This window comes from Hylaeus anthracinus, unplaced genomic scaffold (assembly GCF_026225885.1).
Source record: "Hylaeus anthracinus isolate JK02 unplaced genomic scaffold, UHH_iyHylAnth1.0_haploid 12000, whole genome shotgun sequence".
In the NCBI taxonomy this organism is placed as follows: Eukaryota; Metazoa; Arthropoda; class Insecta; order Hymenoptera; family Colletidae; genus Hylaeus; species Hylaeus anthracinus.
In genome coordinates this window covers 9,720,878-9,741,666 of record NW_026534347.1, presented here as the reverse complement: position 1 = coordinate 9,741,666, position 20,789 = coordinate 9,720,878, and the positions used below count along the sequence as shown (strand labels likewise).

Genomic DNA, 20,789 nt, shown 5'->3' with positions numbered 1-20,789 from the left:
TTCGTTCATTGTAAAGATGGAAACGATGTAAATAACAGATATCACGTGATTGGAATGGATTGGAATCCTATTGGTTCGCTGACCATGTTATTTTGTCAGGAATGTATCGTACGACTCATGTATAGAGACTGGCCTTAAAGTTATGACGAATTCTATTCGTTTAGGTGTAGTTATTTCCTTTTGTAAATCTAACAGGTATATAGTTAGGAAATGATTCATTACTGTTAATAAACGTAAACAGTAATCTGTATAAATCAGGGCATGATCTTCTGATGTTTCGGCTCTATTAGTCACGTGTTTTTGTTTACATCGTTTCCATCTTCAGAATGAATGGACTGTAGCTTTGAAACGAAATTTAATCAGTTCGAAATTCTAATATTTAATTATTTCTGTTAAATTTATGCGTCATATAAATCCTACATCAATTTTATATATATATATAAATTTAGACTTCCATTTATCGTAGTTAAATGTATGTAATATAACTCTACCTATTGACAAAAATTTTGTTTGCAAGCAGGGCAAGTGGTAAAAGTAATTTTTGTTGCAGAAAGAAAGCGTGTATATCTTCAAAAAAGTATCTTCAATTCAGTACAAACAGTGTTTATTTAAATTTTATAATAGATGGTAGGTTGAACATAATTTCAAGTAGCATATGGTAGTTAATGAAGAAGTATATACTAATGATTTGTTGTTTTTTTTTCACGATTCTGTTCTTCCTATCGAGAGAAATACATGAATTTGAAAGATGTGCAAGCACGTTGCCAATTTCTGAAAAACGCATGCGCAAATGCAATACCGATTGGAATGTGGTATGGTGGTAACAGAAGGGGCCGCGCGTGCGACCTACGCGCCTCCAGTTTAGACTATTTTGTGATGAGGGACGCTTAGCATCCGAGCTGCGTCAGTGTTCGTAGCGTGTCGACGATTCGTCTACGATACGTTCCTGTCATGAACGTTTCTGCTTTCCGCTGTTCTAAAAACTTTCGTTCATTAGTGAGTTCGTGACGGTACGTGAACTGGATGGGTGATCAGTGATCGTCGGCTTATCGTGACATTTCCTTCCGTCCACTCGTCGATTCCGAGAAGCCTCACATTTTCTATCACAGCGCACTTTTACAAGTATTAGCTACAGGTAACTACCGTAGGTCAAGGGTGCTTCTATTATTTTACTTCAACCCCATTGCGATCGACGGAGCCACGAGGAACTTTTCCAGTAAGCCGGCGAATGCAAGAACGAAACTATAGAATCCGTATACATATTAAAAATAAATAAAATCCTTATCTTATCTAAACACAATGATTGTTTGTAGAATTCAATTATGTTTATTTATAGAATACAAGTTTCTTTGAATAAATGTTGAATCGAATATCTGTTCTGGAATAAATTTCTATACAAAGTTTTTATTTGTTATGCATTATTTGAATAAAAATTCTACTTATCGTCTGTGGATAAAATTCCTTGTGCCTCCGTACGTATTTTATCGACTGCAAAGACCTAAATTCGTTGCACAAAAAATTCGTTCGTTCATATTCTCAGAAAAATATCGGTAGTTTGGTAGAATATTTTCTGCTTGCGTGTCGCGCGCTGTATCCGTCATCTGGCGTACCGTTAACGTCAGAGCTGGGAAAAATTCTTATCGAGATAAAAAATGTCAAATGATGAATAGAAGAAGAAACTAGATACTTATTCGTTACTTTAGAAGAACTAAAAATAGAGTTGAAATTATAGAATTAAAGATTTCGTGATTAACAAGCACGAATTTAACTGTTGAGATATTAAACTCTAAATAAAACGCATCATGTTAATTTTATTCGTCACCTGTTAATCGAATAAATTTTTTGCTCAGGTTTATACGTTATTTATTCGTTACTTATTCGTTACTTTAGAAGAACTAAAAATGGAGTTGAAATTATAGAATTAAAGATTTCGTGATTAACAAGCACGAATTTAACTGTTGAGATATTAAACTCTGAATAAAAAGCAGCATGTTAGTTTTATTCGTCATCTGTTAATCGAATAAATTTTTTGCTCAGGTTTCGATTTATAGTTATCGATAAAAAGTTAAAAATCACATTTTGTCAAAGTTTGCAATCGATCGAACTTACATTGAATCGAAAAAAATAGTAAACTTTCACATTCAAAAATATACATTATTCCAATCGGAGTAATATGCGTGATTTTGAACTAGTAAATACGATGCAGTTTAAAACAGCGAAAATGATACCCCCGAGTGTACTTAAAATAATTCTAGTTCGCACGTGGAATTTTTTTTTACTATATTGATAAAACTGTAACTTTCATTACGATAAAATTTCTTAAAGTGTATTATATAATTTTTAATTTAACCAATGCACACTTGCTCATAAAGCACACCTGTTTGATTGATTCAAATTGTTTGTAGAACGATTAATGATATCTACACGTCTTAATTCAGTTCTTGGAGCATAGCGACTATTCTGCAAAACATTGCCGATAATAAATTGTATGTACTACACAGCTTCTGATTATGACTCTACGTACAAAGATAATAAATGTTTTTTCTGAGACAGCAGTTGGATTAGTTATTGTAGAATTTTTCTTTAAACCCAATATTACGCAAATAAAAGAGAAATAGTTTCGGAATTTATAGAACAAAATTTATATCACGCCATTTAATTTGAGTTTAATCTTGTGTTACAAAGACGATTAAATGAATTTGATAGAAAAGGTGTAAGTACTACTAAGTAACGAGCGATATTATTGATTGTTAGGTAGAGTTCAGTTAATTCGAAATGACGATAAGGAAAATTTGCTGCATCGGTGCCGGGTACGTGGGTGGGCCTACCTGCAGTGTTATTGCATTGAAGTGCCCTGATGTTCAAGTGACGGTGGTAGATAAGAGCAAAGAAAGGATCGCTCAATGGAATTCCGAGAAACTACCCATCTACGAGCCTGGTCTGGACGAAGTGGTGCGAAAATGTCGCGGGGAAAATTTGTTCTTCTCCACGGATATGGAAACGGCGATCAAGGAGGCGGACTTGATATTCATTTCTGTGAACACGCCAACGAAAACGTTTGGTAACGGTAAAGGAAGGGCGGCAGATTTGAAGTACGTTGAGAGCGCTGCGAGAATGATCGCAGAAATTGCGACCGGGGACAAAATCGTTGTCGAGAAGAGTACTGTGCCAGTTAGGGCTGCTGAGAGCATTATGAACATTTTACGTGCCAATCACAAGCCGGGTGTCTCGTACCAGGTAATGTTTCGACAATTTTCTTACTATAGGTAATTCTCATACATTTAAGGCGGAAACAATAGATCGCCAACTTTTAAAAAGTCTCTATACATATAGTAATTAATGAAAAGTTTCACAGAAGATAGAATTATTATCCGCGGAGGCAAAAACAAAAAAAAGATAATGAAATTATAGCTAGAACGAAATGAATTGACCACTCAAGGTCACTTCCGGAAATGTAATTCACACCAGACACAACTTCCACTTGTGCGCTATGCTCAACTTGCCTCCTGTTAAAAGCAGGAAAGCATGCGTCTGTGCGTTTGCATGAAGAGATAGGAAATAGAGTGTCTGACAATCAAACGGTACATGGAAGTAGGGTTGGCAATAGATCTTCGGTGGCCTTGAACTTGCAGTCGATTTTATCTCGATTATATTAGGTTGTCCCGAAAGTTTCTTTTGCGAGTTGCACTCAATTATTTTATGTGGTCGTGTTTCTATAAATAGACAATCTAATTTCATAAATATTCATGTTGTAACAGTAATGGAGCAACATGAATCGTGCACAATTCAGTAATGTAACATAAAACATAAAATATTGTGCATGTATTACTTATTAATAAAGCATAATATTACATATTATACGATTCTATTGCAAAATTTAGAAATAATGACTGTTGAAATTTATGTAGGTTTATTAAATAAATACAGTAAACTTTATTTTATCTACTATATAGAACCGCAAAGATTTGAAGTCGGTAAACGATTGTGCAACAAGTGCGGTATTTGTTAATTTATCTATTACGTTGGTTTCTCGAGTTTCTCCATTCAAGGAAGTTATATACTCTAAAAGTTAGCAATTTTAAACATGTTTTATGAAAAACTTCTTACCTAATTCAGCGTTTCCTTAAACTAAGGTCTACGAACTCTCAAAGGGAGAGAAAAAAAGAAATTACAACGTGTTCTTAGAAATAGGTGCCCTGCACGCATTTGCATATATTGAGAGTAATAAATAAATCCGTTATCAGATACGGAGGAGAGACCGTTTATTTAACGTACAATTGTTTTCAACAAATGTAAACAGTTGGTGGTTTTAAATTATGGACTTTTTTACCGAGCGATAAACTTTTTAAACAGGTGATGCGCTCATAAATTTCAAAACGTCTCAGTCCTTCAAATTATAAGCTTGATGTGTGTACAGCGACAAATGTTCCGTTTCTGCGGATATCTAAATATTTAATTTCCCTGCTTATCAGTAATGCGTCTCGAGAATATTTCGTCGTGATTACACAGTTGTCTGCCGAATGCAATTTTTATCCGTGCCCCCTTTTTTGCGTTCGCTATTAGCCAATGGCCAAAGGCACGGTCAGCAATTACCTGATTTAATACCTGTCAAGTTTGCGCTAATCGTTTGAGACGTTCCATCGCTCCGGTTGTTCATGACCTTTTTCTCGTCTTGGCTAGCCGGTCTTTTTGTATTTATCGCGCGTCATTTGCTATCATCGACGGAACGGTAGAATGCACTACGTAATTCAATTCTCATTACTTCTCAGTTGACTTTTTTGCAAGGCCATTAGCCTGAAATCACCTTTGGAGTCTTAAATAATCCCGTGTTTAGAGCTTATATTGCTTTTTTTTTCAATTATTATCTTCTATTTGCAGGGCCAGCGTGATCTTTTGCGGGGCCGGGTTCAAAAATTTTGCGAGGCCTGAATTCACATTAAAATCCTACACTTCAATTTTACAACGAGGAATTATTTATTTACAAATTCTATATATCTTTTATAAGATGAATATTAAATAATAATACTTTGATGATTTTTGTTACTCCTTTCAATTTAATCATCGCTACTAAAAAAATGTCTTGCATCTCAGCAGAAATTGCTTCCATTTGTTAATGGTATCATCAGGTCTGTACAAAGTTAATCAAAATCGGTACCTTTTAATTCAGTAATTTTCGCTGAACCTGCCTTGCGCCGGGCCTGTCTATTTGAGTTAAATGTAATTTTCCTCATTTTTTTTTAATATACAGATGTGAAATAAAGACGACTTATCTTCAGAATTTACAAATGTTCCAATTGAATTTATTAGATTAACGTATAATTTACTTGAATCAATACATACGTAATGATCCTTTTAAAAAATAAAATAACAGGAAAACGTTACATTCTTTTTTTTTAGATTTTATCGAATCCTGAATTTCTGGCGGAGGGAACCGCCATCCAGGATTTGGTGCACGCGGAGCGCGTTTTAATAGGCGGCGAAGACTCTCCCGAAGGACAGGCCGCCATAGAGGAATTATGCAAGGTGTACGAGCACTGGATTCCGAGGAAAAATATTTTAACGACCAACACGTGGAGTTCCGAGCTATCGAAGCTGGTGAGGCGAAAATCTATCTATCAGAGACGAACAAAAAAGAATATCCATATACTACTTCAATTGTAACAGTTTCAATTAGTGAAACTAATTAGTCGCCATTCGCCGTGGCTGTATGCTAATTACACGTACACGGTGTGCATTATCAGCGTTTAGTTTTCGACATGTGTGCACAGAAAAGGCTAAACACCATTTGTCAAATATGTGATCGTCAGAGTCACGTTTCGCATTTTAAATAGCAGCGATTCGTAGCGGAGCTTGGAACTTTATTCGTGGATCTTTGCACTTCCACAGTTCTATGTTATTATGATTGTTGTAATATTGTTATTAAAAAAAAAAAACAAAAAAAAAACAAAAAAAAAACAAAAACAAAAAAAAAACTTTAAAAGCCCCATTCGAAAGCTTTTTGTATCAAGTCTGTTATAAAGCCTTTCAACATAAGTAGTATCTGCGTTTTATAACATAAAATCTATTCATTTATTCCACTAATTCGTTTTGTATTACCATAAATGTAATCCGAACCATGTTGTGCACGTCATGTATGTCGCTGTAGCGTCGCCAGTGGAGTGCGAAGGGTTAACGTAACAAAGTGAACCGTTGCGCAAGTGACTTTCAATTCAATTACGATTTTAGGCCGCCAATGCTTTTTTGGCACAACGTATATCGAGCATAAATTCGCTGTCGGCGGTGTGCGAAGCCACCGGTGCCGACGTGTCCGAGGTGGCACGTGCGGTTGGCCTTGACTCGCGAATAGGATCGAAGTTTCTTCACGCATCGGTCGGTTTCGGTGGCTCCTGCTTCCAAAAGGACATTCTCAACTTGGTTTATATCTGCGAGTGCCTGAATTTACCGGAAGTAGCGGCATATTGGCAACAGGTCATAAACATGAACGAATACCAAAAGTCGAGGTTCTCCGCGAAGGTAATAAAGTCCTTGTTCAATACCGTCACGGACAAAAGGATTTCTATGCTGGGCTTCGCCTTCAAGAAAAACACCGGCGACACGCGTGAGTCACCGGCCATTCACGTTGCTAAGACCCTGCTCGACGAGGGTGCCATGCTTCACATATACGATCCCAAGGTGATCTTCCTTAACGAAAACACGTCAGAGATGAGCAATATTCTCATCTGGATAATAGTTTCGATTTTATTTTAGCGAACGAAGGATAAATAACGTTTGTTGGGTGTAATATTTTGCTCAAGAAAGGAACAAAGATTTTAAAAGTGTATAAAATTTATTGTTTCTGGGCAGTATAGATACAGTAGGTTACTTTGAAACATGGCGTGTGATTAATTTTTCAAGTTGGTTTGCATGCCAAGTGATTCTAAATTAGGTGATTGGTTATCTTAGGATTCATTAGATTGCCAATTATTTGGGATTTAAAGCACTAGAAATTAGTGCCCATACTTATTGTTTCTTAAACTGAGACTTCTAGATATAATCTGAAAGTAATCTTCTACTGCTCAAAAACCAGTTAAGAATCCTTCATAAAAAAAAAGTTAATAAACTTTGATTCGTTACTTGTTGAATAAAAATAAAAATTTTAAGTACAGAGTGAAATCCGTAGAAATCAATCCGATAAACATCCAAATGAAATTTTGCCCATTTTTAGACTAGATACAAAAACAATTCATGCATAATATCAGTTGCTTTATTCCGGTGGAAGTGTCAAGAAGACCTCAAGGTCTATTTCATTTTTTTCCCCATTCTATATGTTTTGTAAAAGCAGATCAATGTCGTCACTAAAATATTTCAGAGTAAAACGTATTTAAATTTTGGCAATTTTTCGTGTTGCAGTATCCGGGCAACTTGCCTCTCAGTTTAAAAGGTAGAGCATCTGGCTCCAAGGTTTGTTCTCTCTGTTTTACAGATCTATTGTTAAACGTGTCATGCTTCAATATTTCCCAGTAGAATCGATCGTTCGATCTAGTTCACCTCGACTTATTAAGTTTTTTGTCTTTATACGAATGTATACATTCCGTTAAAGTAGTGACTTTGTAAATATTCTTGACATCTCTATCTAGAATATAATCGTTTTCTTGTTACTATTTTTTTACTCTGAAGAATTACATTAAACAATTCATAAGAAACACTCTGTGTACTTCATTCATACGTTATTTACGTTATTCAAAGTTTGGTATTTCATTGTGTAGGTCGAAGAAACTCAAATTATGGAGGATTTGACGCATCCCAGCGTAACGAACAATCCTGAGTATGTAAAAAGTAGAATCAATATTTATAAGGACGCTTATAGCGCTACAAAAGACACGCACGCTATTGTCGTGTGTACCGAATGGGACGAATTTATAGTAAGTAACAATTGCATTGAACAAATGTTTGACATATAATTCTGTAACTAATTGTCGTTCTCTCCAATTTTTTAGGAACTGGATTATAAACAAATCTACTATAACATGATGAAACCAGCGTACATTTTCGACGGACGGAAAATTTTGGACCACGATATGTTACAACAGATAGGATTTATTGTTCAAACTATTGGAAAGAAGGTTACTACAAGGACGGCAATTTCAAGAACATGGGGAAGCCAAACTCAAATATAGATAAAATCGCGCGGAAAATTAGGACAAGTTCTAATATTTTTAATTTAATACATTCTTTTAATTATTTACAGAAGAAGCTGTAAACATAACGACATTACTCATTTCAGAAATTTCTGTAAATGAATTCCTAATCATTTTAATGAAATAAGTTTCACTTTTGTGAATATTTAAGTTTACTAGGTTTCGAAAGCAAGCATTGATATTACTACAGGAGTATTCAAGAGTAATTCAGTTGAACTTTATCACTATAAATATTTAAAGAAAACGTCTTTTTTGGGACGAGTATGTACACAAAATACAGTGATTATCAGAGTTTTGCAATGACGAACAATCTCAGTTGCCTCAAATATTTGTATATATTTTTTACATACTTTGATAGTATGATGTATTAACAGCATTCATAATTATTTTAATTATAATCATAAGAACTAATATCTCTGACTTTTCGCCGAAATAAGTTGCAAGTTCAATTGCAAATTTATCAATTATGGGCATTTACACGATCCAATAAATAGTATTCTATAATACCAAGCAAGATTTTAAGTATTTTTTCTTCTAGTGGAATATTGTGTACATGCTACAAATTTTACGAGTATAAGTTTCGACGTATAGTACATTCCTGTAAAATGTACTTGCACATAAATTTTTGCATTTTATTAAAGAAATAGGTTAATAATTAATTGCATATGTTACATACGTCATTATTACAATTAAGTTATGTCGATAATCCTACTTTGCATTTTGTAAGAAATATTTCCTATAGTTTAGGATTTAATTCTAAATTGTATATCCTCATACAAATATTTTTACACGTTTAATCGATTCCTTCTTAATGGTTATGCCGTTTTCAAAAGCGTGACGATATCTTTACTAAAGCGATTCCTTATCGTTCGATGGGTAACACTTTAGTTTTACAAGTATTATAAATATTTTTCTTCGTAGCGATAACGTTAAGAACGAGTGAAGTAAAGCGCACGAGTAATGTTGACATTACATCATAATTGGTATATGCGTGCAAAATATACCATTCGTAAAAACAATCTCGATAAATTAACGAATAACTATATTTTTCACAATAGTTTTACAAAAAATCATTTTCAATGTATCTAATTATATGAAACTGTTAAAAATTGTGTTTGGGCATAAACTTGTTTCATATAATATAATATCTTTACTTTTCTGGTTATATACGGATAAAATTTATAAATAAACGTTGATAGAAAATTTTCTAAGACACAACATTTAATTTCCAACCCATTTTTCATTTCTTTGCAATGTGTATATATTTCTTTGGCATTCCCTAGACGAAATGTTTCGCTATTTTTAGACGAGCATTTCGGTGGTACATTCCACTCAATGAACGCGAGTCCGACGGAAAAAAAATCGATCTTATTAGCTTCTCATATATCAATTCTTAAGAGTATACTGTTTTATACTCTAAGAGAAAATATGGAGTTTGGAATATTATGTACAAATTTTCGTAAATCTGCATACTATTGAAATGTGGTAAAAAAAAATAGAAATTACATAATTTCCAAATATCTAATTATTTTGAGCTTCGAAAAATGTTTTAAATTAAAAAAATGTGAATGTTAAAAACGAACTTTTAACTTTCAACTAATTGTTTCGAATATCGTTCTGATAATTAACTACCTTTTTTTGATGAGCAACTGGCGTGGAGTAATTGTGCAAACAAAAATGTCTTATACCATTCACCAAATACTTGAGTTGTTTTGGAGTCAATGATGATTAAGTAAAACTTCAAACGTAACCAATATACGAAAGGTAAAAGAACAGGGCGACCGATTAATAGAAATTTCGCGAATGGTCCAGTAGCGTAAGTAGGAATTCGCGAAACACGCGGGCTCACGATATTGTACGAGATTTAGAAGGAAGGATTAATTTCCCTTTATTACATGTACAAATAAATGTGTTTTTATATTTAATTATTTACAACTCCAGTTTAAACAGATATACTCATTCGTCATATCGTCATGTTAGAGTACCAGTTCCAAGTCTTTAACCTATTCTTTATTTCCATGAATCTATACTCGTAATCTAAGTCACAATCTGATTGACGCTACAATTACTATTACTTATTATTACACTTTTACCATTATTATAATTACCAAGTACACTTATAATCCATTACAAAAACGACAATAAAATTTGTTGACTAATGAACTTCGTACATACAGATACACTCTACTAATGGCTACGAGTTTGAAATGGTTTGAAACAGGTTATCTAACTATATATTCTATATAGATTGATTGCAGAGATGAAATCATTGGAAGATTGGTACTTGAATGTAACAAACTGACAAATAAGTATACCTACTCAAACTAGAGTTACGATTAACACGTTGATCGCCATGTCACCCACATGTGGGTGACAGTGCTTTCCACTGAAGAAACTAACAAAATTAATTCCGAATGTCAAGCATCAAAGGAAATGAATTTAAACCAAATTCATGAATTTTGATGAAATTACAAGAATAAATATGTCGATAAATGTTTGATTATGCAGTCTCCAATAGGTTAAATAATATTTCATTTTAGTAGAAACTTTAAAGAATATTTGTCTGGCAGTCAACGTGCACAGAATGAATTTCTATCCCTAAATTTTGCCACGTGGAGACAGAATTGTCGCCTACGTCCCTGGCTAAGTCGAGGCCCGTGGTGGTCACTCACGGCCCTGCCACAGAAGAGCGATGGCGCCGTTGAAGGAACTACTTGCTGCAGAAGCAGAGGCAGCAGCAGCGGCAGTGACGGCAGTAGCGGCAGCAGTAGCAACAGCATAAGTCGTTCGCTCCGCGTACGTCGTGAAAATTCGCGAGTGGTCCGCGTGACAGCAGTGTTCTCGTAGGTTACATCAACGAAGCCGTTGGCTGACGATGCCGGAGCGTTGCCGCCGCGTGATACATACGAAATCGTACCATTCATCAAGGTGGCAGTGAATCGTTTCGCTGTTATTTTTTTCCTTGTCGCGCGCGCGTGTCTTCTCTTTCTGTTGGCCAAGAGGGATAATAGGCCGGGCCTATCAGCACAGTAGGAAAATGGCGGCTCGCCTTGCGCGGCGTAGACGACGAGGGGCAACGGAGTACACCGTATAACGCGACAAACTAACGAACCGGGGGGACAAAAAAGAAATAACCTCCACCGTACCCCGGCAAAGTGCGTGGTGCAACGTTGGTTCGATAAAAAAAAGGAGAAGACACCTCGTTAGCGCGTATACATTGCACACGACTAGCGACGATAATAATAATACGTGTTCGTCGCGTCAAGATTGTATAGAGTGAAGAAAACGAGAGTTAACGTGCAGGAATAAAGTACAAGCGTTCGGTTACGGCTGTGTTATGCCTGTTATTAACCTAACCTCGAGCAATGACAGTGGGACGCGGTGAGCAAAAGGAAAACAACACGAGAGCCGAGTAACGAAGAACCACTGTGCGTTAGGTTCTGTGGACGCGTGTGTGTGAGCTCGCATGAGTAGCGATCAACGGTGACAAGTGTTCCGTCGACGGGGAAACTTGGCCTTATCCCCGCGTCGACCAAGAAGATGATATTACGGGCATCGAGGTATCGCCGTGCGTACGTCGATCGCGATCCTCGTGCCGCTGTTTACTGTCGTCGCCATTGAGCCTTGCCGCCGCTTTCGCGAAAATCGCTTTTTTTCGCGAGAGGAGCGTGGAGAGGCCGTGGACGGGACAACAACGACGACGACGACGACGACGACGACACGCGACACAACGGCGACGAAAAGCTGAGGGAAGATGAGAGGCGCGTGCGACGGCGGCATTGCGAGCTTTCTCGCTCTGGCGCTCCTCTGTTTATTCCACACGTCATGCCTTGTGGACGGTATGTAATGCAGAGTTGGGAATGTTTAGACAAGATTGGGGAATGATAAAATTATGGGCCGTCGCGATTTTAGTGGCTTTTATATTCAATATAATTTATTAGAATAATAATGTCGCAAACTGCGGTTCCCTATCGTGATTAGTTTAGGAGTTATGTTTATTTGAAGCTAGGTAGTATCACATTTATTTGATAGAGGGCCAATGACCTTTCTTTTGGGAGGTTTTGATGTTTGACTGTGAAGTCAACGTAGTATATTGTTCGTATGTTTTCTATATTATTGAATGTCATAAATGCATAAAATCGTCAGTCTAGTCATTATTCATTTAGCAAAAAATATTAGTCATTTAGAAAAAGTCTGTAAACAAATATTATGATACAAATTTTTCTTAAACAAATACCGAGATATTAAAAAACTGTTCGCAAAGTACAACACTCCCCTGTCGTCTTTGAGCAAGATTTAATTATGATCAACATTTTTATAATCTTTAGAATTTTATAGTCTATAATAAAGATTTTTATAATCTCTCTATCTCTATAATTTTTTAACAAAACTCTGTTTCCAGTATCTCAACTAATTCTAATTATAATATTTATTATTTCTGTCCTCATTTCTCTGGTGTAGGTACTCATTATAATAGAATACTAATTAACAAGCGAAGGATAAAAGCGCAAATTGCAATTAAGATTAACGAGTAAAAACACGTCCAGTTGATATCCCATCGTTACATGTTTACAGTTCCATAACTGAATACTTTTTTCACGCCGATTGTAGTTTGCACTTGCTCAGGAATTCTGGTTTATACATTGTAACGAGTTATTTAGTCTTTAATAAAGTACGTACCATTCGGAAGCTATGTTAATGTAACATGTTATTAGCATAACGATCTCTAGTAAATGCTATTACCGTATGATGTAGTGTCTCGAAGTACGTCACTATTTTTTTTCGGACATTGTAAATAATGTTGTCGGTAGAATTGCATTTTTCTTGCATGTTGTTTGTAACACTAGCAGCTTTATGTCGTGTCATTTTATATTATTATAGTTGTATGGTAATGGTTCCATTACCTAACGTGTACCGTACGTTTTCATTTACCATTTTATTTAACATAAAATCGGATGTACGATATTTATTGGCCCGATAATCGACACTGTACTCTAAACATGCTCAAGAGAATTAAAAAACACATGTATCCAAATTATATTTTTCAGAGTATACGTGATATAATAATACAATATCAGTATATATTATATTATGTAATGTTATAATATTGCTTATATCGCAAACAAATATAATCTGGGTAGATATAATTGTAACTTACAATAATTTGTAATATCATACATAATATAATATTATAAGATTTTGGGTAGTATAAGTTAATTTAGAAGATCGAGCACACTATGAAAGTTATTATTATATTGTACATAGTCATTCCTTGATTCTTAATTTCTCAATTCAGAGTTCCGAATCGTGAAAAATATTGATTTTCTGTTTTGAGCAACATTTTAATAATGATAATATTTAACTTTAGAACTCCCTTTCGGATTAAAATCAAGTATTCGACTCACATTTTCGATTACTTCTGGCGAATGTTATTTTCATTACAAAGCTGGAGATAAGCGTTATCTCGTGATTTTGAAATCCGATCGTTCCCAACTAGATACGTAATCTTTTCTGTAAATACATTGCATACGTATGCAATTGATTCCTTAATGAAGCACCTTGAAGGTTTCTTTGCCGAGAACTTATTACCCATAAGCACGCCTTCGCCAGTTGTCCTCTTATCTCTGCGCGAGGATAGTTAATTAAGATACTTTCCAGTCTATCCCTTTTTGCCCGTTTTACCGTCCCGGTGACCTTTCGTTGGTACAAGATGACTTTGTTTTGAACACAGATCCTCCAGAATTTACAGAAAGATTTTACTAAAGATAAAGTGACAAGAACCTGGATAATAATTTTATTTGTTTGTTAGACAATTTTTCGTATTATTTTCTGATCGTATTTTGTACTGTATACAAAGTTTTAGTGTTAAAGAACCATTTATTTATACAGTATCGAGTAGTTCATCAACATGAAATAGTTCTTTAACACTATGTACATAAATAATTCTTTAACACGAAATACAATAGTTCTTTAACATTATATAGATAAATAGTTCATCAATATGAACTAGTTCCTTATCCATGTAATGTTGAAAAACTGTTTATCTATAAAGTAATTAAGAGCTATTTATTTGTACAGTATCAAAGAACTATTTATAAAATTTATAGAATTTATAAAAAGAACATAAAAGTTTTGCGGTTGTCGTTTAGTCATAAACGGAGTACAGTACAAGCGGTTTAACAATGCCCGTGGAATCGATTATATTACTATCTCCGATCGTTTACCTTGACGCGAAAAGCTGACCCCTCTTATACTTGTAAAAAGTATTCCTATCTAAATGCCGTGGTACTTAACGGGTATAATACATTCGCTGGTAGTGAGCACAAGTACAAGTGCTAAATTTTAGTAAATTATTATAAATATCATTGAAATTGAAGAATTTACGAGGGAAATATTAGTCGCGACATTTTCGTTGTTTCATTTAAAATAATACACTTGTTTATTATGCAAGATTTTAATTTTAAGAAAGATTAGTCAGAATTAGTCAGGATCAAGGGAGATTACTTTATTTATTGGTGCGGTGTGTACGGTTAAAATGAAAATAATATTCTTAGATGACAAATTTTCATCCTTTTTAAATGTATATTAGCGAATATAATAAGTATACTGCTAATGTTTATCCAAATTCATATCTTTATATACATAAACGAAGAATGGTAATGTAAATTAAAGTATGTATTGACTTCTAAACATTGTGACGTGTATTTTATTTTGTATATTTTATGCATTTTGCACTTATTCGTAGTCTAATAACAAAAATATAATATCAGTGCGCAGAATACAAATAGTAAGTATCAAAATTCCTAATCAAATCATCTGATCGGTTTCAATATTTCGAATATAAAGTGACCCACGAAAAATTTCTTTCTTTCTTCTTTGTTCATGAAACCCACACTAAATTCAACAAGCACTTTTCTTGATGTAAAAGCAAATATAACAACAGAAGTATCATATCAATACACAGGATACAAATCGGTAAGTATCAAAATTCCTAATCGAAGCATCTAATCAGTTTCAATGCTTGGAACATAAAGTGGCCAATGGAAAACTTTCGTTAATTTGATACTTTGCTCACAGAGCCCCTAGATGTACCACCATCCACTTTTATCGCGATGTTCCAGCACCCTTTTAATTTCCATGCAATCATTGCGCGTTGTCGTTGCGGGAATCGTCTTCGAAACTTTATCAGCATTCTCTGGTGGGGGTAAGCTATCGCGGTAAACAATGACTGTCATCTTTCGGGTACGTCGTTAAAATTTCCCCGCGTCCATGGGTGTCCCTTCTCGTACTTCGAACATCATCTCGTTCCCTATCTGTCTTCGCGAGTCTATAACGTTTGATAATTGCGACGTAAATGTAAATCTCGTTCAGTTCGCGAGCTTCCGCGGGACGCAGATCGAATCTGTTGCTGGCGCTTATTCCACGGCAGCACATTGTTATTCCGCGGATTCTTAAGACTATTAGCGTCCACGGAGCGCTGATAAAACGGTCGTAGGTCGGGAAAAAGGCTGCCATCGCGGCAACGACCTTAACGAGACGCTGTGCCAACAGTGACGAGCAACCCGTGGACCACGGAGATGGGAATGATCCTTAGATAACAATTTCGATTAATAAATAGAGGATACACACCTTTCGTCTTTTATTCGTTGATTCTACTTCAATTTTTTTTTTTAATACATTAGAATCTTCTTTTTCTTGAATTTATCTTCTTCTTCTTCTTTCTTATTGATTTTATTGTCTCAATGTTTATTTTTAGGTACGTATTCATTTAATTGTATTTGTACTACTCACAATTGGAGTACCTTTCTTTTTTTCATTCTTCACACGTGTCAAAATAATGAACACATTTTTATTCAAGTCAATATAAGAATAGCTTCTATTCTTCTTTCTTATTGATTTTATTGTCTCAATGTTTATTTTTATGTACGTCTTCATTTAATTGTATTTGTACTACTCACAATTGGAGTACCTTTCTTTTTTTCATTCTTCATACGTGTCAAAATAATGAACACATTTTTATTCAAGTCAATATAAGAATATCTTCTATTCTTCTTGGAACATTTATGTCTTTCTCAATAATTCCTTATAAAATTATTCATAAAAAGAAAAACGAATTAAAGTGAACATAGTATTCTCCAAATGTTCCTCCCTTCTTCATATCTAAAAGAAAATATAATAATCCAGGTCTCGTATTACCGTTCTAAAAATCTAAATAGTTACTTGCCAAGATTCTCAATCAAATCAGTCAATTAGTTTAAATCCTTAGATTCCAAACCCCCCCCCCCCCCCCTATAATTAGATTTGAGAACTTCGCATGTAACGAATCACAAGTTTTCAGTCGCTCTGGGTGGGTGTACAGTTTCCTTTCTTTCCAAGTCTCGAAACGCTTGTGTAATCTTTTCAGCATGACGGTACTTAGCAGCGGTTACAGATTTATCTCTTGGGGACAATAAACTTCTCGCTTGAATTAATACGTGTTGCGCGACACGTCGTGAATTGTAATTTTACATTTTTTCCACGTAGGTGTATCTTCCTCTGCTTTCGAGCTGCAAAGCAAATGCTCGTGTAATCGCCTCAGCCTCTCAGTACCTAACGGCGACGAGTACAGGTTTGTTTAGCTTAGAGGTCAATTATCTGGTCGTTGCTCGTCGAATTATCACGTCTTTGTTTATTGGATGCCTCCTCGCCTTGTGTGCCGTAGTTCCTTATAGTAGATCACAGGTTTAATTTTCTAATTTGTGTATGATTTGCTATGTTTTTCCACATTATATAGTATTCATAATGTTAATTCATATTCTACTAAATCTCAGAATGGAAATATTAATAATGTATTACTAAATCTTTTCAAGACAATTATCAAGTACATAATGTGGAGAGGTTTCAATTTTAAATATCAACAATATTTTATGTCCGCTTTTATAGACTAACTAATTTTCGGTTTTAAAATATTTTAACTAACAATCGTATTATTTAAAAAGATAGAAAGATTGAAATTACAATTCATTAGAGGCAGTAGTGATTTAAATGGACCATGTAGTTAGAGAGGTTGCTCGCCACTGGTCAATGCGCGTATTGCGTCCTACAGAATGAAGAACGATTAATGGAATTAAAAAAAACGCAATATAGCTTGTTGCAACATAATTGTTGTACTTATAGACGCGAAAAGTCGGTGAATCATTCATAGCAGCCATAGGATCGTGCACTTGTTTGCTGTTGACTGTGTTCCACGTAGGGCAGCGCGATAAAATTTCAAGACGACTCTTATATGCAATGTTATTAACAAAAATGTAGGCTGTTCTCGTTTATTTCCTTTGCAAATCAATTCCGTGTATTAGAATAGAAAAAGAAAGTCTGAGAAATTGTAAATTTCGATTTTCTATTTCACTTTCTAGTTTAGCAGGTAATTCTTAATTCCCAAGGCGAAAAAATATTTAGAGCGTTGATAAATATTATGAAGGTTTGTTAATTAATAGAAAGTTACGTGGATATTTTATCGCTTCGACTTCTGAACAATTTTGAAATACAAGACACCCTTAATTTTTCAAACGAAAACATAGAGCATTTGGTGACTAAAAAAAATTCAGGAAATCTTGCCCTAACTATTTCAAGTATCGTGCACAGCAAATAATCGATGCGTTAGAAAAACAATTTTCAATTGTACATTTGCGGCGTTCGCGAAAATTAACATTTCCCCGAGGACGATAAGGAGGTCGAGCGAGGCCCGATATCGATTTCTATAAAACCCCACAATTTATCGCGTTCCATTGTGCAGGCAATCGGCGGTGATTGTTTTAATTACATCGCGCGATAACAGTGTACTTTATATAGCATCGAATCAGCGCGCAACGAAAAGGAAAAAAATGGACAAATAGCGTAGTAATAATCGTAGGAACAAAATTTTATTACAATTGATGGCGATTCTCCTTTTTCGTTTTGTAGATGAAAAGTGTTTTCAAAAGAAGCTTTAGGGTATCCATTCTTATTTAAATAATAATTTCTAGATTGCATATGTGTATTTATAGTTAGTGAAGATATAGGAAAAATTCTGAGGGTGTCTATGAATATAAAACTATATAAAATAATAAATAATCAATTTTTCAGTTTTCGCGTAAAATCATTTTCTCAGCATTGAGGGTCATTTTACCTTAAATGGATATGTAGATAAACAAACTTGTCGCATTTAGAGGGAAGGAAATACTAAAATTATACGCGAACATTCACTGTATCTGCAAAAATGTACGGTTTGGTGTGGTCTGTGGTCTCGAGGAGTTATCGCCTCATTCTTCTTTGAAGATGATTGTGGTAATGCTATTACGGCGCATGCAGAACGATGTAATATGGTGATTACTAAATTCTTACGGTCTCAGCTTAATGGAATTGATATTTCTAATGTTTATTTCCAAGATTGTGTAATTAGCTATACACCGCAAGCAAACGTAACATTATTACACACAAAATTCCCCGGTCGTGTAATTTCGCGATATTGTAATGTGGATTGTCCCTAAAATAGAAAAACATTTAGATGAGAAAGATAATAATGTTCGCATCTATACTTGTTAGCACATGGGGGAATTAAGGAAAATTTTGTTTTCGCTTCAACAAAAATTCTTGAAAAAGCCCGGAAGGTAGTGAAAGTAGTGTAACCCCTGAAGCCACTTTTGGAAAAGTTTTGTTTTTGTTCCTTCGTTTGGACGTTGAATAACGCGCGTCAAAGGTACTCGTCGCTTGTACATACACATATTCGCACGTGTATCCGGTTCATGAATGCAGAATTCGAGAACAGTCGAGTCCTCTACTGGCCGGTCGTTGAATCGTAAATTAGGTCTGAATAGAAGTCGCGCGATGGTCACGCGGCCAATCACGAATCTGCGCTATCGAATAAATTACACGGGACTAGCGTTTCAGTGTCATTGGTTCGGTATGACGATTCCTCGAAATCTAATATGATAATTAAACTGCAGATGTTTATGCATTTGCGGATGAAGAGGTACGAGGACGTGGGTAAATGAAAAAAATATGTAAAATATCAAAAAGAAAATGTTGCACTGGTCAGAAGATACTTTTATTTAAATCTCAATTCTTTATCTGAATCTGTAAAATCAAAATTAAATTTTAAAAACCGTAAATAAAACAGTTACTAGGCGTGCATTTAGTGCTTCCCTAAAATATTATTATTTTATTATAATGATATAATGAGAATTTATAAAGTCCTATGCAAAACGCAAATGAGTCCTTCATAGAACACAGATTGTTGGCTCCGAAACGTACGTCCAATTCTCGAGAAATTACGATGCTCCGTTTTTAATAAAACCCAATTTGGGCATCATGCGGATTAAACGGACACGTGAGTGGCGAGCCTCAATATCATAGATCTCTGCACTCGCCTGTCGCATTCAAACGCACAGTGTGCAGCCATAATCCGGACTCATTGGACTCGGTACCGACAACTTAGTAGTCATTTGACACGATTTCATTCACCCAGGATTGAATAGATTCGACACCGTGAATATGAGAGTCTCGGGTTGTCTATAGCAGCGTTTATCTAACCATGATGCGAGAAAGTGGTCCACGAAAAACTGCAATTAATGATTCGAACCAATAACAGAAATTAAATAAATTTTGCACATTTGTGCTCGTATTTGTATTAACATTTTTAACATTACTTCTGATATTAACTTGAAATAATAAAATACCTGTGGGTATTATTAAATTATATTAAATAATATTGAATAATATTAGATAATTTAACCTTTGTTCGCTAATAGTTTCAAATGTGTTTAAGGATGTGTTTTTGTTTGAATGGCCGAAAAATATTTAGTGTTCAGGAATTTATTTTATACAAACGAAGAGTAATATTAAAACGCGTTCAATTGCATAACATTAAGTAACAGCAACACCGCTTACTTATATTTTCTTTCATTGGAAACTTTTCTTCAATACATATTGGAATATCGATTTTAGTCGTTAGAAGTTACAGGGGAGACCAGATCTCTCCTTCCCAGAATAGAGCCTGTTCAGTTACTTATTGGAACTCAAATTCAAAGCTAGTTTAACTACATCCATTATAAGACTCAGTCGTGAAGACACTTGTACGCAATTACAACAAATTCCACTAAAACCGACGAAATAACCGCGTAAATGAATTATACCGGAATTGCGAGTTTCCAAGGATTTCGGGTGACATCGTTTTGTACCATTGTTTCACATGGGAACGGGTATAGATAAAAGTTAGGCCGCGGCACGGTAAACTTTCCGTGCAAACAGCTTTTGTGGAGTAACCACGATACGCAAGAACACAAGCGGAGCGGGCAACTATAATCGAGTTGAACGGCTGACAAAACGTCAATGAAACTGGAGTACCGCTCGTGGCGACGTTAAACGAGCAACACGCTCGTGTTTATCGTTCAACGTTACTCCGCATTATTCAGCTTGGAATTGAACAGTTATACTGAACAATATCCAAGCTGATAGTGAAATGCCTCCGTGTGGGGTGATGAATTGGGTGAGATCTTGAATGAAAATTTAACGAATAAATAAAGTACGTGTAGTTTTAGTAGTTATTTAACTGTGTTCATTTCGTTGTTTGAAACAAAAGTAAAATGAAAATGAAAA

At 35.0% G+C, this 20,789-nt stretch overlaps 2 protein-coding genes across 7 annotated transcripts in view; both read left to right on the top strand.

Annotated features, from left to right (window-relative positions):
* Positions 1–696: 696 nt before the first annotated feature.
* Positions 697–9,383, top strand: LOC128890322 (UDP-glucose 6-dehydrogenase). 2 transcript variants are annotated; one of them, XM_054148702.1, is made up of 7 exons: positions 697–1,135; positions 2,755–3,237; positions 5,398–5,595; positions 6,226–6,672; positions 7,390–7,440; positions 7,746–7,901; positions 7,977–9,383. In XM_054148702.1, the coding sequence occupies exons 2-7, from the start codon at positions 2,776–2,778 to the stop codon at positions 8,154–8,156; spliced, it is 1,494 nt and encodes a 497-aa protein (XP_054004677.1). In that variant the 5' UTR covers positions 697–1,135; positions 2,755–2,775; the 3' UTR covers positions 8,157–9,383. The 2 variants fall into 2 exon arrangements, with proteins under 2 accessions (XP_054004677.1, XP_054004678.1); XM_054148703.1 differs by lacking the exon at positions 7,390–7,440 and having other exon boundaries at positions 729–1,135.
* Positions 9,384–11,451: 2,068 nt separating this feature from the next.
* The window catches only part of LOC128890320 (TGF-beta receptor type-1), a 61,919-nt gene continuing 52,581 nt past the window's right edge, over positions 11,452–20,789 (top strand). For all 5 annotated transcript variants that reach the window (XM_054148699.1, XM_054148698.1, XM_054148697.1 and 2 more), the window contains exon 1: positions 11,452–12,016. In XM_054148699.1, coding sequence (XP_054004674.1) covers positions 11,932–12,016 — 85 coding nt within the window. In that variant the 5' untranslated portion in view covers positions 11,452–11,931. The remainder of the gene's footprint in view (positions 12,017–20,789) is intronic.

What these genes read in the sequence shown, in the direction of transcription:
- LOC128890322 (XM_054148702.1), top strand. Translation starts at nt 2,776, where the DNA reads ATGACGATAAGGAAAATTTGCTGCATCGGTGCCGGGTACGTGGGTGGG. An exon ending in AGCCGGGTGTCTCGTACCAG is followed by an intron (nt 3,238 to 5,397) that starts GTAATGTTTCGA and finishes CTTTTTTTTTAG; the next exon opens with ATTTTATCGAATCCTGAATT. An exon ending in CCGAATGGGACGAATTTATA is followed by an intron (nt 7,902 to 7,976) that starts GTAAGTAACAAT and finishes CCAATTTTTTAG; the next exon opens with GAACTGGATTATAAACAAAT.